Source organism: Apis laboriosa, unplaced genomic scaffold, assembly GCF_014066325.1.
Source record: "Apis laboriosa isolate Shangri-la unplaced genomic scaffold, ASM1406632v1 scaffold71_cov137, whole genome shotgun sequence".
NCBI lineage: Eukaryota > Metazoa > Arthropoda > Insecta > Hymenoptera > Apidae > Apis > Apis laboriosa.
Genome location: NW_025224229.1, coordinates 1,918,453 through 1,936,653, shown reverse-complemented (window position 1 = coordinate 1,936,653; position 18,201 = coordinate 1,918,453). Strand labels below are relative to the sequence as shown.

General features: G+C 16.5%; 1 protein-coding gene across 5 annotated transcripts in view; it reads left to right on the top strand.

Annotated features, from left to right (window-relative positions):
• The window catches only part of LOC122719217 (transcription initiation factor TFIID subunit 3), a 28,480-nt gene extending 10,899 nt beyond the window's left edge, over nt 1–17,581 (top strand). For 3 of the 5 annotated variants that reach the window (XM_043944850.1, XM_043944851.1, XM_043944852.1), the window contains exons 6-11: nt 5,804–5,983; nt 6,111–6,211; nt 6,434–6,776; nt 13,348–13,442; nt 16,383–16,483; nt 17,049–17,581. In XM_043944850.1, the coding sequence (XP_043800785.1) occupies nt 5,804–5,983; nt 6,111–6,211; nt 6,434–6,776; nt 13,348–13,442; nt 16,383–16,483; nt 17,049–17,113 (885 nt within the window). In that variant the 3' untranslated portion in view covers nt 17,114–17,581. The remainder of the gene's footprint in view (nt 1–5,803; nt 5,984–6,110; nt 6,212–6,433; nt 6,777–13,347; nt 13,443–16,382; nt 16,484–17,048) is intronic. The other 2 variants (XM_043944854.1, XM_043944855.1) reach the window with 2 other exon arrangements.
• Nucleotides 17,582–18,201: the final 620 nt, after the last annotated feature.

The window sequence follows — 18,201 nt, the reverse complement described above, 5'->3', positions numbered from 1 at the left end:
TTATTTTGCAATGTTACTAGAATTATAATTCATATTATAATTCAACTTAAATCCTTATCTAGGCTATCCGTAATCATGATAGTTGTGATACGAAAGGATATTTTATATTATATAGATTTTTATAGAATAATAATAATAGAACATTTTCTCTATATCTTGCAATGCTACAAAAATAACAAAGACATCTTCATTTTGCTCTTACATTATTAGTAAATGCTTTGATGATTGCAGATTCGATATAAAATTCGGTATCTATATAAAAAATATATAAAGATAATAAAAAATTATCCATATTCTCATCATATTAAAATTTTAATTATATTGTCTTACCAATCTTTTTACAAGATTATTGTTTCTCCAATCTATTATGCAACTATTATGCAGATTTGAATGTATTATATAGTTTACTTGTATACTACAGTAATTGTAATGTAAAAAACAGTAACTATTTTAATTATGATTTATAAAAAAAGATAGTAATATTACATGTCTGTACAATGCTATCTTTCAAAAATTTCGTTTTAAGATGTTAACGCAATCTTTGTCGTAATTCTGATCTTGTTTTATCTTTATTATTACTTATTTCATCCGTTAAAAATAAACCTACGAGGATAAAAATTCATATTTAATGAAAACAGCAATGCATTTATGGCTTGCAACTCAGTTGAATACATTTTTTAATGAATACTAAAACTTATTGACAAATGAATAAAATGTGTTAAAAAATTGGGCTGTTACGTCAAAAAATGATCTATTTCTGAAATTCATTAATTAAAAATTAAATTATACAATTAGAGTATAGATATTCTCTATTCGCGAGCACTTATTGCTTGCGAGATTTATAACTTATTCGAAGAAAATCCTCATATGGAAACTTTTTTTTCTATTATTATCAGTTGCCGATTTCTATTAAGCCTAAACAAAGAATGATGTTATTTGAGAAAACTACTGAGAAAACTCGTTTTTGAGAAGAGTTTAGTCGATAGTTATATACTTTTAATGTTCAGCCTGACTGGAACGGAACCCGATCCCAAGGGTGACATCCAGATATGGTTGACTCAATGGCAACCAACATCATTTAGTTCAAGAAAATTTATAATAAATATATGCTAATTAATCTCTAATTATCAACATCATAATATCTTTATACACTGATAAATTCGAGATAAATTTTTCTCTAACTTGGGGTTGTTGCAATTCAGGCACGATATTATTTTATTAATTATTACATATACCTCAGTTGGAAAACATGATTCTTCCAATTAAATTAGGAAGGCATTTTCTAAGGATACGAACCTCATTTAAAAGAAAGTCTAATTAAATGCTTGTTGTAAACATATTTCTGACTATCAAATACGAGAAATAAGTACTTTTCTTGTAACACATCGTGCTCTGACTGTCGATACATGATTACCTACTATGACATTGAGAAATCAAGCCTTCGTATAAGCGTACAAGCGTCAAGCGTACGCAAGACACGCGTACCGCACTAAACAGTCCACTTATCATGAAGAAAATACATCATTGTCACAAGTACCAGCTTCTACATACACAAGTATATATTTTAGTCGAAAGAGCAAACACATATATACATGTACTTACAAGTTTTCATTCATTACTACAATATTATTGTGGGTGTGAATAATCTTAGATATTTTACACATTATATGCATCATTAACATATTGAATTCAGTTTTATTCCATGCAACTTTTTTTATAATCATAAGATCTTGACTTTATAGACCACTGTTGAAGTACATGTCATATTTGTTCAACTGTTTCTATTGTTAGTCAATTGAAATGATGTATTTATTCAATTTTTTGACTTTTAGCTTCATCATTTTTATAAATTGATTATTTTCAAAATTTGAATATACGACTGATCAGGATTTGGTTCCTATCGTACCCAATAAGAATATTCGTGAAGGGAACAGTTTACAAGAAAAGATCTCCAAAATTCATCTCGAAAATTCAAAAAATTATGAAATTTTGGAAATATATAGTACTTATGCAGATATGTATTATGTAATTTTTTTTTTTTTTTTTTTACTATTCAAAATCACTTTAAAAAAAATGAAATTAATCCTTGAAAATTCAGCTATTTTTCAATTTTATTTGCAAGTTATAACTTATGAGTTATAATTATAATTATAAGAAATACAAAAAAAATTGTCAGACAAAAATTATTTCTTTTCGTAACAGCTATCTAATAAAATATTTATTATATTTATATTTATTATTAATTGTTTATACAAATAAAAAAAACAAAAAAATAATTTTTTTAAGTTTTTCAATATAAAATTTTAATTAGCAACGTAAAGTTCAATTAGCCTAAATAATTATATATATACCTAAATAACTAAATAAATATATAATGATATAAAAAAACAAAATAATTACTTTTTTTTTTTAATAAATACTTTAGTGTATTTATGCAGCTTGTTGATTTTCGTTGTTAAATTTTCAAAAGTAGAGAAATTTATATACTTTTTTTTTTTATTAAACAAAAAAAAATAAATTTATACATATAACTATTTTATAAAATCTCTATTTTTGTAATCATTATTAATGTAATTATCAAATTTCTTTATTTTTTTATCTATCAGATAATAAAGGGATTCAATAAAAAATGAGTGAATAAAAGTGAAAGCATATAAGTAACAAAATGAATTATATTATTAATAATGTTACAAATAGAAAGTTGTTATTCTATCTAGATTACATAATACTATGATTGACGCATATGAAACAATGAAGCGGCAAAATTTTATTGCGAAAAAAATGAATTGTACTAAATTTTCAAAATTAATTGATTCCTCGTCAATATATTCATTCTTATATCATATATATAATATAAGTAAATACATCGTAATTTATAATAAATGTAACTTTATTATATTATAATAACTTCAAAAAAATTATTAACTAAATAATTAACTAAATATTAACTTTGATTTTTTTTTTTACGAAAGTTGATTATGAATAAGAAATTTAATGATAATTTAATGATATTATTCCATACATGTATAGATTAATATAAATTAATTATATAATAATTAATTATATAATAATTATATAATAATTATATAATAATATATATAATATATATTATATTATATAATATATTATATAATAATTATATATAAATTAATTATATAATATAAATCGAAAAATTTCCGTACAATTTCTTCTAGACAGAAATCACATTGGAATATACATCAAATAGCTATATTATTTTTATATCTAGAAATATAATAAGAATCTATTTGTTTTTTTAAATCTAACGTAATTATTTAGATTATTGATTAAAATTTTATATTAAATATATATAATAATATATATATAATATATATATATAATATAATATAATATAATATAATATAATATAATATAATATAATATAATATAATATATAATATATATATAAATTTAAAAAATTTTATATTATATAAAAAATAAATTTTAAAAAATATTAATTTTTTTATTTATAACATTTTTTTAATTATATAAACAATAAATGTTTTACCAAATGATAATCTTAAAAAGAAATAACTTTTGTTTTAAATCTTTTTCTGTGTTTTTTATAGTTTACAAATTATAACAAAAAATAATTGAATTTTCAAAACTTAATTTCATTTTTTTAAAGCGATTTTAAACAGCAAAAGAAAATTGCATAATTCATATTTAATTGATGCATTGTGATGATCATTGTGATGAAATGCAAATATAATAAAGAACAGAGGATTCCAAAGAGAAATTAAATTTGACATAAAAAAAAATAAAATTTGAGAATTTTTTATTATCTATGAAAAAGATATGTTGATATGTATTAATAGTATATCATAAATAAATATTAATGATTATAAAAGAAAGAAAAAATTTAATATGAATAGAAGTTTCTGAGTATGTTTGACTTATCAATTGCACTAATATAATTAATTTTTTATAATTTTTTTTAAAAATCGTTGAAATAGAACATATTGTTTAATTATTTTTTCTGTTAATGTTTCATTGTTGCATCATTAGAAACATAAACATAATAAAATATAGCAATTGAATCATAATGATATTATATCATTCATATGCACCAAGCAATCCATTTCGACAAATTCACTTCTGATGTTTCAAGATGTTTACAATATTTTTGTTAAATTACTTTTAATTCTTTAAGCGAGAAAAAATTTTTACTAATCATTAATTTATTAAATATATTCTTTAACATGATCACTATCATCATTTAAAAAAAAACATTTTGATTACATTCATTTTATAAAATATGAAAAAAATAAAAAAAAAAGCGTGTAACGAGCAAATATAAATAATCTTAAGTTATATTATGCAAAATCAACTTCATTGAATACAAATTTTATAAAAATAAATAATCTGAAATATCACTTATTATATGACACATAATAACAAACGTTTTAATAATTTGTTTGTCACAGTCGCGCTCAATTTATAACTCATAAATTTCTTTTTTTCAGTTATTATAATATTACAATTTCTGAATTTAAAGTCATTACAAAATTATATTTTATTAGCTCATTAAATTTATAATTTATAATTTATAATTTTTAAATTTCTTATAAATTTAAAAGTGCATGATCTTAAAAATTATCATATTGGTTTTAATTTTTTATTAAAGATATATTATTTTTAAAACTGCAATTTTTTCTTAATTATATATATATATATATATATTATATATAAATATTGATTACGTTTGAATTTTTTTTTTATTAAATTATAGATTATAGAATATTCATTAGATAATAGAATACTTAAAAAATTGTGAAGATTAATTAATGTTTTATATACTCCCAAAATTTTATAATATTCTGAATTTTGGATAATTTGAAAAAAATTAGTATTAAATATTTTTTTTGTATTAAAATATAAATTTTAAGAAAATGATAACAAATATATAAATATAATTATATTTAATAGAAAAAATATTGTATAGATTATTTTCTTAATCTTCTTTATTTCTGTTATTTTCATGATTTAAAGTTATTATATAATTATTTTATTTTAAAATAAATTACTATTCTTTTATAATATATAATATAACTATATTTTTATATCTTATTAATGACAGTTTTTTTATCAATTATAATACAAATATTTAATCTTGACATTTAAATTAATATTTAAATTTTATTGCAATTTGCCTCACAACTCGTTTTGCAAGAGAGTATAAAGAGGGTACATAGAGGGTAATACAGAAAGTTTTTTAAAGTTTTTCTTTTTTTCGATATAAGATCTTTCAAAAAATTAATTTTAATTTTCGTTTTTTTTTTATAGCAATATTCGGAATTAATACACTTTTTATACATTTAATCTAATAATTTTCTTTATCTTATTTTATTTAATTTTTTTACGTTTGAATTATTTCAAAATATTATTTTATATTTTTCAAAAAATGTGAATATTTTGTCATATTATTTAATTTCACTATTATTTCAACTTATTTTTTAAAAATTTATACTCTTAAATACGAGAATTTTTTATATTACAAATTTATGAATAATTATTATATTTTTTTATTATATTTTTGATATATAAAATTTATAAATATTTTCTTTTATATATTATATATGAGAAAGAGAATTGAATATGCATAGAAAATTGAAAACTTATAAAAAATAATATTAAAAAATAATGTTTATATTAATATTAATATTAAAAAATTTTCCAGGAATATATATCCAAGTTTAATATTTCATTATATTTATTAAATAATTTATAAAAAAATATAAGATTTCTATTATTAAATTAATTAAATTATAAATTTTATTTTCAGAAATCAAAGGAACATAAAAAAGAAAAGAAAGATAAATTAAAAAAGAAAAAAGATAAAAAAGAAAAACACAAAGAAAAAGGAGAAAAAATAAAAGAAAAGAAAGATAAAATAGATAAAAAAGAAAAAATAGATAAAATTAAAGAAAAAAGAGAAAAGAAAGATAAACGAAAAGAAAAAGAGGTATAAATATTTTTATTTATAATAAAAATCTAATAATTTATTAAATTATTTCTAATATTAGTTATTAGCTTTTTTTTATAAAAATTAGAAATTAAAAAATTGATGTTTTAATATTATTTTATTGCAGAAAGAAGATAAAAATTTTGAAGCTGTACCAAAAATAACATTAAAATTAGGTACAGCATCTCCGAGACCACCAACACCAGATACTGCTCCAATGAAGAAAATGTAAGTTCACAATTGTTTTTAGTTTATTAATAAGTTATTATTTTCTTTTATTTTGTTAATTAAAGTATCATTTAAAAAAAAAATTTTTTAGAAAAAGAAAAATTTATTTTCAATATTGAAATATTTATATTTAACATTATATTTTATTATTATCAAAGTATTATATTATGCGTTAATGTTGAATACATTCCATGTATTTAATAACGCATATATTATTATTAGGGAAATGTGTTATAGAACTATAAAAACATTGCTGAAGAAGCCTGAGGATGAGACAAAACGAGAACCAAGTCCAGAATTGGCCAAAATATCAGCATTAGTCACGCGACCACCAAAGCAAAAGTCGGCAAGTAAGAAAACTGAGGAGGGAACGTTAGATGGAAGCCCTGCTCTTCCTACAGATACTTTCTCTGCCAATCTTACTAGTGTGCCACTTGCAACAGTTCCTCGAGCAAAGAAATCTCTCTTCAAAGCCTTACCTCAAAGAGAGACTCCTCCATCTCAATTTGATCCTACTCCTAAGCTCCCAACTCCTCTGATGCAACAACAACCACCGTATTATTTTGTAAGTACGCTTTTATATGATATAACCATATATTTCAAATATAAAATATTATATTTTTAAATATAACATGTAATTATATTATTAAATATAATATTTTATTTTTAAATATAACATTTGATTATGTTTTCAAATATTTCAGAGTATTTCTTATAAAATCAAATATATAAAATTAATAAATATATGAGGGCTGTTATATTTTATAATTTTTATAATAAAAACAATATTTTTTGAGGATTATTTTCTTGTAAGTTTTGTAAAATAAATTTATAAACTTTTTTCAATTATATTAATTAAGATGTAATATAAACTTAATTTTTATTTTATTTTTATTTTGCTTTATTTATATTATTAATATAAATTTATTAAAATTTTCAGTATATATGTATTAATATTTTGTAAAGATAATTACTTCTCTGCTTATATAAATATAAGTATATTATTAAATAATATTATTAAATAAAATTATAATATACTATAAAATATTGTAAAATAATACTATATTTTGATTTTCTGTATTCTTAGAAACTTCATATAATTGATAGTCATTAATTGCAAAAAAAAATTACAAATTTCATATATAAATTTATTTTTTAATATTTCATATAGTAAATTGAAATAACAGCCCTCTTTAATTAAATTAATTATTTATTAATTATTATTATTATTCATATCTTTGTTTAGATTAATATTGCTATAGTATCTACATATATTATGTATATATTTGTATATGAATATATATATATGCTGTAATCTAAAAGTATTCATTCATGTTTGTAGCATTTTAATAATTTCACAAAAAAATATTCAAAAGAAAAGTTTATCAGCTTCATTTTAGCTATAAAGTGTAATAAAAAAAGTTGCAAAAATTTGCTTTTTTAATAATTTAATGATTTTTGTGAATCGTATCATATATCTTTGACTTTATAATTGCAATTGATGTCAAAACAATTTAATATTATACAGCTTATTATACAATTTACTATTATAACTTTTACATTTTAAATTCAAAATTTTGACTCAATAATTAGAAACATTAATGTGGAAAATTATTTAATTTCAATTATATAATTATATATTATTGACTTATATATTTAAAATAATACTAATTGTCAAACTATAAACTAAATTAAACTATAACTAAGAAAATTATGAAACAAATAAAATTAATAAACAGATTCAACAATAACAATAATGTTATTTTGCATAATATTTTATAATAAATAATTATAAAATATTTTAGATGATATTTATTAGATATGATTTCTATTTTAATATTGTTTATAATTAATTATAATTATATAATTAAAATAAAATAATTTTTCATGTTAATATTAATTAGTTGGCCAAAATTTCTAAAAAGATCATAATATAATAAATTATTGAATTCATTTTGATGTCAATTACCTGTCAATTAATCAAATCAAAAATACATAATGTCACAAAAATTAAGATGTTCATGATTTTTTATTTAAAAAAATGAATTTTTGAAAAAATCTTTTATTATAGTTTTTAGTTATATTAAGACTAATTAATTTTTGTTTCAAATATTTTTTTGTAAGATTATTAGAAATGTCACAATAAAAAATACTTTTATATCGTACACCGTATATATGTATGCACATATACACAAACATATATATATATAAACATGCTTTCATATAGTATTTCAAATAAGAATATATTAGATAATTTATTTGAATTTCAAACCAATATTTCATATAGATGTCAAATATCTTAATTATATGTAACTGATGTTACTTTTAATACAATAATTAACTCGATCCATCGATACCATTTTTACCTTATCCAATAATCCAGTTTCCCAATATTTCATTTTTTATTTTCTATGCATTCATGACTTGCGGTGACGGTATAATTTTCATTTGGCCTGCTTTGTTGTATAGATACATTTGTCTCTAAAGTGTATATGTAGAACAACTTCATAGCCTACATTAGATTTATTACTTATTTCGTGTTGTGATTACCAATTTATTTCAAACTGATCACTTCAAATTCAATTAGCACTTCTATCACAATCAGTTAGGTGGAATCTACTTAGGTGGAATCTTTTCATATTAAAAAAGTCTCAGAACTTAATTGTATTTTGTTAATACTATTTATGATTTTTTTTTTATAAACTTTTTTTTAAACTATTTTTTTATAAATTATTTTAATACTAAATATTATTTAGTGATAATAAATTTTTTAGGTAATTAATGAACCAAGTTCTAAGACCTTTCTTATATTATACTTCTACTTAAATGGGTTTCAAAGTTTCTTTTCTTCTTTTAATATTTCCTTCTGTAATGTACATTTGATATATTTCATGTAGTTTATATAAAATAATATAATAAAAATATTTAATTTAATAGGAAAAAGAAAATAATTCTTTATAACATTGATAAAATTGATATGATAATAAAAATTATGATAATAAAAATTAGATTCATTTCTTCTAAATTATTTTAAGTATAATTATTCATTTACAATATACATATATAATATACATATAAAGATAGATTTTCACAAAAATAGACTGCATTATTTATACATAAAAATTTTTAAAATTATATTAATATAAATTATATAGTATAAAATAAAAAGATATAAAATTTTTTGAAATACTTTTTTCTAAAATAATACAAATTATAAAAATTTTTTTAAGTATATCTCTTTTCTTTAAATACATCTATTAAGAAATAAATAGTGTTTTTAATATAATTATATTCTAAAAATATTTAAATTTGCAGCCCCTAATATTAAATTACTTTATTTTCATTTCGAGAAAAAATATTATTATTAAAGAACTGAATCATGAAATCATAATTAACATAATATTATATGTATATAATAAAAGATATATATATTATAAATTCTCAAATTTCAAACAATTGTTATAAAAAATATAAATATTTTTAAGAATATAGTTAAATAATTTAATATTATAATATAATAATTTTTTTTTAATTATAAGCATACTATAATTTCATTATAATTATAATATATACATTAATTTGTATTTTTTTTTCACAATCAGTTAGTTCTTTTATTGATTTTTTAAAAAAAATTTATATTCATTTCATATCTTCAAAAATATTATTATATATCAAGGATATTATTAAATAATAATAATAATTATAATATAATAATAATAATATATGTATATATTTTTAATATAGTTTTCTTAAAATTATATCTTAAATTTGATGATAAAACAATTTTTAAATAATTTCAAAATTTTTTAATTAAAAAATTATAATTTTATATCAATTATTTTATTTAAATGTTATTAAATATTTAAATTTATTTAAATATTTTTATATAATATTTTTGTATGTTTATTTTTTATAAGAAAAAATTTTAAGAAAATAATGAATTATATTTTATAAAATTTTCATTTTCATTTAAATTATTTATATGAAATGTTAAAAAAAAATCAGAATTTGATACAAAATAAAATTTTTAATAAATTTATATGATATATTATATTTATTTAGAAAATAATTTTTTTAAAAATATTACATTTAATTTTTTAAAAAAATTTTAAATTTTCCTATTTTACAAGTAATTTATAAAAATTATTAAAATATTTTTTATTATTTATATATTTATTAGTTTTTTAATAAATTTAATTTTTAATTTTTTTTATTCTGAATTTGTATATTATAATTATTATAATTATAAATTTTTCTTATCTATAAATGTTTTTTTATCAATAATTATTTTTATATCAATTAATATTCTGAATCTATTATGATTTAAAATTATTTATGTGTATTAAATTTAAGCACTTCAATTTGAATCTTATAACAAATAATATAATATTTAAAAAAATAAATATTATTTATTTTAGAGACAAATTATTCAATGTTAAAATTGATATCGGTTAAAATTAGATTCGATTAAGATTTTTCAGACACTTCTAGCCATTTGAAAAAAAATTAAATTTAAAATAAAAAATGTTGTTGATCTATAATTAACAAATTATAAAACAAATATTTTTTATAAAAAATCAGTATCATTTTTTAAATTATTATATAACTTTTTTTATATAATATAAAATGATATTCAAAATAAATTCAAAAATGATATAAAATGAATTCAATAATATGCAATATTAATAGTACATTCGTTCATGTTATTGAGAAAAGTTACATTTATAATAAAACAAAAATCCAAATATTAATGTTTTTCTTCCAATTTCACTTTACTACTATATACGCTTTGTTGTTAGAATAAATAGATTTGATGATTTCATCTTCAATTCGTAATTATATTATCTGATATTGAAATTTAATGGAAAGAGAAAAATTTTCAGAAAGTTTGCAGAAAACAGTATGGAATATAAATTATTTATTTGAGATTAATAGATAATATAATTTCACATTATTAATAAAATCGAGTTATTTATTTACTATTTATATAGCAAAAACGTGCATAGTAATAAAGAAAAATAATAAAGAAAAACAAAAATATTAATGTTTGACTTAGCGTTAATAAGGAATTTTTTTAAAAATGTTTTTTTTAACAAATAGTTGAACAAATATATTAATGTTGCACATCATTAAATTCGCCTTAATGTTATTTACAATATTATATTTTATTATATTATATTTATAGGAAAAGTAATACAGAATTTCAAAAAAAAAGTAATCCCGATTTTCTAAAAAAAAAAAAAATAATATATTTGTCCTTTTTACATTATAATTTGTTAACAATAGAGCATTAATGATTTTTCATTTCAAACATTTTTTTTTTTTTCAAATTGTCAGAAATGTCTGAAAAAGCATGACGATCGATATAAACATGCGATATATAAATTTAATAAAATATTATATTTTATTATTTAAATTTTAATTATATTATTTTTTTATTATAATTTTTTTATTTATAGAAATCATTTTTAAATATTAAATATTTAAAAGAATAAAACAATATTTAATAATATTTAATGCCTATAAACTATAAAAAAATTTTATAAATTGTAATATATAAATTTTATAATTTTATAAATTTTAATATATAAAACAAATATAAATTAATAATGTTTTGTTATATATATATATTATAATATATTAACATATATAAATTTTTTTTTCAATACTTAACTTAATTCAAACACATTATAAAAATTATATTTTATATTTGAAATAATTAGATATATATATTTGAATTAATTAATTTATTGCTTTTTTAATTATAATTATGAATTATAAAATTATAAAATTGATATTTATTTTATTAAAATATACTATTTTATAATAAAATATTTAAAATAAAATTAAAGAAATGCATATTATTAATATTTTTATATTATATAATATTAATATATAATATTAATATAATTAATATATAATAATATATAATTAATATATAATATTAATATAATAATTTATTAATTTCTTATTAAAAAATTAAATTATTAAAGAATTAAATAAGATATGAATTGAATAATATAATGAATAATTAATAAAATTTTAATAATAATAAAAATATATAATAAAATATTAATAAAAATATATAAATATAAGTTGAATAATATATTAATATAATAATTTTAATATGACATGCAATATGAAAACATTTAAAAATTTTAAAGTAATTTATATTTTTTTAAATATAAGTATGAAATTCTTTAAAATAAAAGAAATAATAAAAAAAATAAAATTTGATACAATATAAATAATAATTTGAAATAAACTATTTTAAATGACAATTTATGTTAATCTTTTAAAAAAAGGGAAATTATAAAACAGCAAATTATAAAACAATATTTTATTATTTATTTAAAAATGATTAATATTATAAATATACGTGATAAAATATAAAAATATTAAAATATATTTGAGAAAGTATAATACGAAATTGAAAAAATAATAAAAAAATAATTTTATTAGAGCATGCTAATTTATAATAAATGAAAATTATACAATTATATACTATTTTATTGGTATATAACATTGTATAAGATATAAGATATAATGTTATATTATATATTATATTTATTATATAAGATATAATGTTAAATACTTTAATTATTTTTTTTTATTTATTTCATATTTTATATAAAAAAATTATATATATCTATTATTTATGTATATCTTGTTTATTATTCTTAAAAATGTGATTTAATATATTTGTAATATATTATATTAGAGAAAAAAAGAGAAGAAAAAAATATTTCTATTTAAATCTATTCTTTAAATAAATTATATATTCATGTCTTTAATTTATTAAAATTTAGGATAAATATTTATTATAAAAAAGATTAATTATATAAAAAATATATAGTTATAAAAAAATAATAAACAATTGTTGAATTAGTAATAAATAGATTTAATCATGATAAATTTAAGTTTAAAAGAAAAAATATATATCAATAAATAATATATTTCAATAAAAATATATTTCATTATTTTTATAAAAATAAAATAAATAACTATTTTATATATATAAAAGAAGATTAAATAGTTTACAATAGTGAAGATTTGATTGCATGCAACTTGCATGTTGTTATTAAACATAGCATGCAAAACAGTTAGGAATATAACCAACGGTTTTAACGGCACAGAGACGAAAGCAGATGCAGCTCTTAAAAAGGATGATGCTAAAGAAGACAAAGAAAATGGCAGGATTGCGCTGCCCCCAACATCAACCACTACTGTGGTGAGTACATTCCCATTTTAAAGTCATTGGATACTTTTTTTAAAGTATCATCTAGTTTTCTATCTGCGTCAGTTTCATAGACATACATGGGTTTGTGCATTATTTTTAGCTTTTGCTTGAATTCATTATAATTATGATATTAGAAACGTTTTTTCAATTTTTAATCCAAAAATCTTTACCATCTTAAAATTTATTTAAAATAATCTTATTTAAAACTTTCCTCTTTAAAAAGATTAATATCAATTTATGTATACTTGTAATATATACAAGTATATGTACATATTTATATTTATAAGTATATAAAAACAATGTGAATTTGTAACAAAATCTTATATTTTATAACATATTTTATAACATATGATTGTAAAATAAAATTTATATACATGTATATAATTTATAATTTTCATATACATTGTGCATATAAAAATTATACATTTAATATTGAAATTAATTTTTTTTTCTGCATTATAATTTATATATATTAAATATTTAATAAATTTTTCTCTTATTTCTTTTTTTTTTTTCAAAATAAATTCAAAATAAAATTTTTATTTATTAAATATTACCACATTTTTATATATTTATATAAAATTTTATATATTTATATAAAATCATTTGAAAATATTAAAGAAAAGAAATAATTATTATAAAACTGTTTAATAATTATTAAAAAACTGTTTAAAATAATATCAAATTTATAAAAAAATTCAGTAGAAAAAAATATCATTCTTTATAAACTAATTATAAAAGAATACTTTAAATGTATTGTTATTATAATTTATTTATCTTATTTTGTATAAATTTAAAGTCCAACATAAACACAATTTATCTATAAATAAATTTTGAATAATTTTTAATTTATATAATCATTAAATTTGTTTTTTATTATTAATAGATAAAAAAATTGAAAATATTATTTTATTATATATATATAGAATTATGTATTTGTATAAAATATATTATACTTATATTACATTACTTATATTACAAATATATTATACTTATAATACTTATATATTAAATATATTATATTATATACAATTATAAACAATATATTATATTTACATATAATATATAATTTATATATTGATGTTCATACATTGCAGTATTTTCTATAAAAATGAATTATCTAATATTTAAACAATTAAAACTTTTTTTTTAAAACAATTTAAAAATTTTTCTATCTTATTTTATAATGTTATAAGAAAATGTGATAGACAATACTTATCATAAAAAAATGATTTTTTATTCACATCATATCAATAAATATGGAAAATATTTCATAATATTATAATTTATATGATTTTATATGATTTTAAAGCATTTGAAAATGATTTATCAACATTTTTGTAAGATATATAACTTGTAAAGATATTTTTTTATTTTACTAATAAAAGTTCATCAATATATAACATATTTGAATTATTTTAATAACTTATATAACTTAACTTATATAATCATCTAATATAAAAATGCAATAATATTATTGTACAGTTTATTAAAGTTTTTTTATTTGTAAAGTTTTAATATTGTAATTACTGAAATCAAAAATTATCTTTTGTTTATAAATTATTTTTTTTATTTTATATTTAATATTTATTAATTTAAACATTTAAAATATAAAAAGTATTATCTATCTATTAAATCAAATAACAAATATTCTTTAAGTCATCTAAAAAAGTAACACATGTTTTTAAATGAATTTGTCTTTTTATTTTAGTTATAATATTATAACAATAAAATTATAATTTTATTAAAAAAAAATATTTGAAAAATATTTTTTGCTTTTCATAATATTTATGTCTGTAACAAATATGTTATATACTATTATATCAATAATATTATATTAGTATATAATATTTTTTGTTTAGACATTTTCTGTATTATTAAAAATAATATAAAAGTTTTAAATTTTAAAATTAAATAATTCATTATGTAAATTAATTTTTTATTTATACTTTATTATAGATACTATTCTTTAATATAAAACTAACTATTATTTAAATAAATTAAATTTAAATACTTGCATTTATAAAGATAAATTTGTATATACTAATAAGCATTTGAAATATAAAATTTTAGTAATTAATATGGTAAATAAAAAAAAATGGATCTGAAAGTAAATAATTTTATGATTTTGGTATAATGAATTTGGTCCTTGAATAATTAAAATGTATGTTGTTAAATGAATAATTTTATCATAGAATGTATTTTTTTTTTTTTTTTTTATTATTTCTGGGCCAAGTGAAAATTTATTTCATTACCGCAGATCAATACTTCATTTTTTTATATAAATATATTATTCCTTCCCTATTTACACTCATATACATTAAATCAATAAATCATACATTTACTTACATTATTTTCTTGAATTTTATATGTAATTAAATAAATATATATTTTATAATATAATTACATGAATTTTATTTATATAATTTTTACATTTTATATTACTTTTAAGATATTGGTTTTGTTTTTATTTTCATAACAGCTATTTCATCAATTATTTTCATTATATAAGTTATTGAGTAAACAATTTATATACTAGTCATAATATATTTTAATTCATAAATATTTCATTTTCATCCAACTTTTAATCATTTACATTCATTTTCATTCTCAACTTGTCTTATATACTTTGGAAAATATTTTATTAATTTTAAAATGTAACAAACTTTATTACTATTTATTAAATACTATTATAAATCTTTTATCATATTCTAAATTTTTTAATTATAAATAACAAAATATAATATCTAAATATATTAAGAATTTAATATATATTAGATATTTTTTAATAAATATCTAATATATTAATAATATATTATTTTTAAATAATATATTATTAAAATATAAAAAATACAAAAGATAGGTTGGGTTATCCAAATATATAATAAAAGATAAGTATATTGTATTTTTATCGTCACATGAGTCTTTCAGGATCAAGGTGGTCATCAAGTTTGGATATGTCCTGCATGTGGTAATCAAGATGATGGATCACCTATGGTTGGTTGTGATGATTGCGATGCATGGTATCATTGGTAAGTGAATTTTGATAAAATAATAATTATTTATGAAATTGTGTTAAATTGTAATAAATTATTTTCTAATATAAATAAAATAATTTTATTTTGTACATTGACATTTAATATTTTAAAATGTTAAGAATTTAAATATTATATATATATCATTTAATTTATCAATTTTTTAAATTAAATTAAATTCAAATTATATTTAATATTACAATAGAAATACAAAGAGATTATATATAAAAATTGAATATTTTTATCACTTAAATTGCTTTTATAATTACAACTTAATTAAATATGAATTTCAATTCATATTATTCATTCAATTCAAATCATTGTATCTATATTAAATAATCTCTAATTTTTTTTTCAACATTTTTTTCATTAATATTTTTTTTTCTTTTTTCATAATAAAAGAAAAAAATTATATTTATGTTACTTTCAAAATTATTTTTACAATTTATAGTAAATTATCAAATCAGAAATATAATATAAAAATCTTTTTTTTCTATTCAAAATAATTTTATTTTGTATATTTTCATGTTTTGTATGTTAATTTATGTTTTCAATTATTTAGGGTATGTGTTGGGATGCAAGTACCACCAGCTGATAACGAAGATTGGTATTGTCGTTATTGTATAGCCAAAAAACAAGAACTTCATCATGATAAAAAGAAGAAAAAAAGGAAGAAAAAGGTGAAAGTTACTGCCTAGTACAAGCTACCCGGATCTTGTGTAAGATCCGGTATAACAATTCAAACTGCTACCAAAGTTAAAAAAGACAGTAAGCTTGGTGTAAAAAGTATGAAAAACAAGAAATTATCAAAAGCAGAAATGAAGTTACAAATGAAATCATTAAAGGAAAAATCTTTACCAATCAAGGGAAAGGCTGGAAAGACTATTATGAAAGTTAAGACTGTAAAGAAAAAAAGTAAAAAGATGAAAGATAGTGCAATCCAATTGGCTTAGAAGATGTTATCTTTTGTGATTGTTAATATATCATAATTAAATTTTAACACGTTGATAGCTAATTTTCAAAATTCTAAATTTTCAGTAATACATTAATATTTTACAATGATTATTATCTTCTTATAATAAAACATATGTGATATTTATATTGATAAAATATATAATATTCAATTACACATAGTTATTTTATTAAAACTAAAACTATTAAAAATATCAAAAATATCTTAAACTTAAAAATGATATTAGAGAATAATAATTAAATTCTTGAACAAATTTAATAAAATAAATTTTCATATAATTTATTCTATCTATTTATTTCTATTTGAAATAACTGCTATTTTTAATACATGCTACATAAAAGGTTTGAATTATATATATTTTTAATTACTATAGAAATTAATAGAATAGAATAATAGAAAAAATTCAAATTTATTTTAAAAGATTTTTATTTTAGAAAAAAATAAAAAATTTAAATATTATTATATATTTATTCAAATATTTATTACTTATTATAATTCATTTTATAATAAAAAAATGATATTCTAAATAATTTAATTTTATTATTTTTTTCATATAGTAAATTATTAATATAAAAGACTATTACTATTACCAAAAATATTTAATCTTAAATATTCTATAAATATTTTTTGACTTTATATTATTTAATATTGATTGTACTTTTCAAAAGTCTATAAATCTAGTATTTTCATTTTTTATATCTATTTTTATATTCATTTTTATGTAGAATGTATTATAACATAA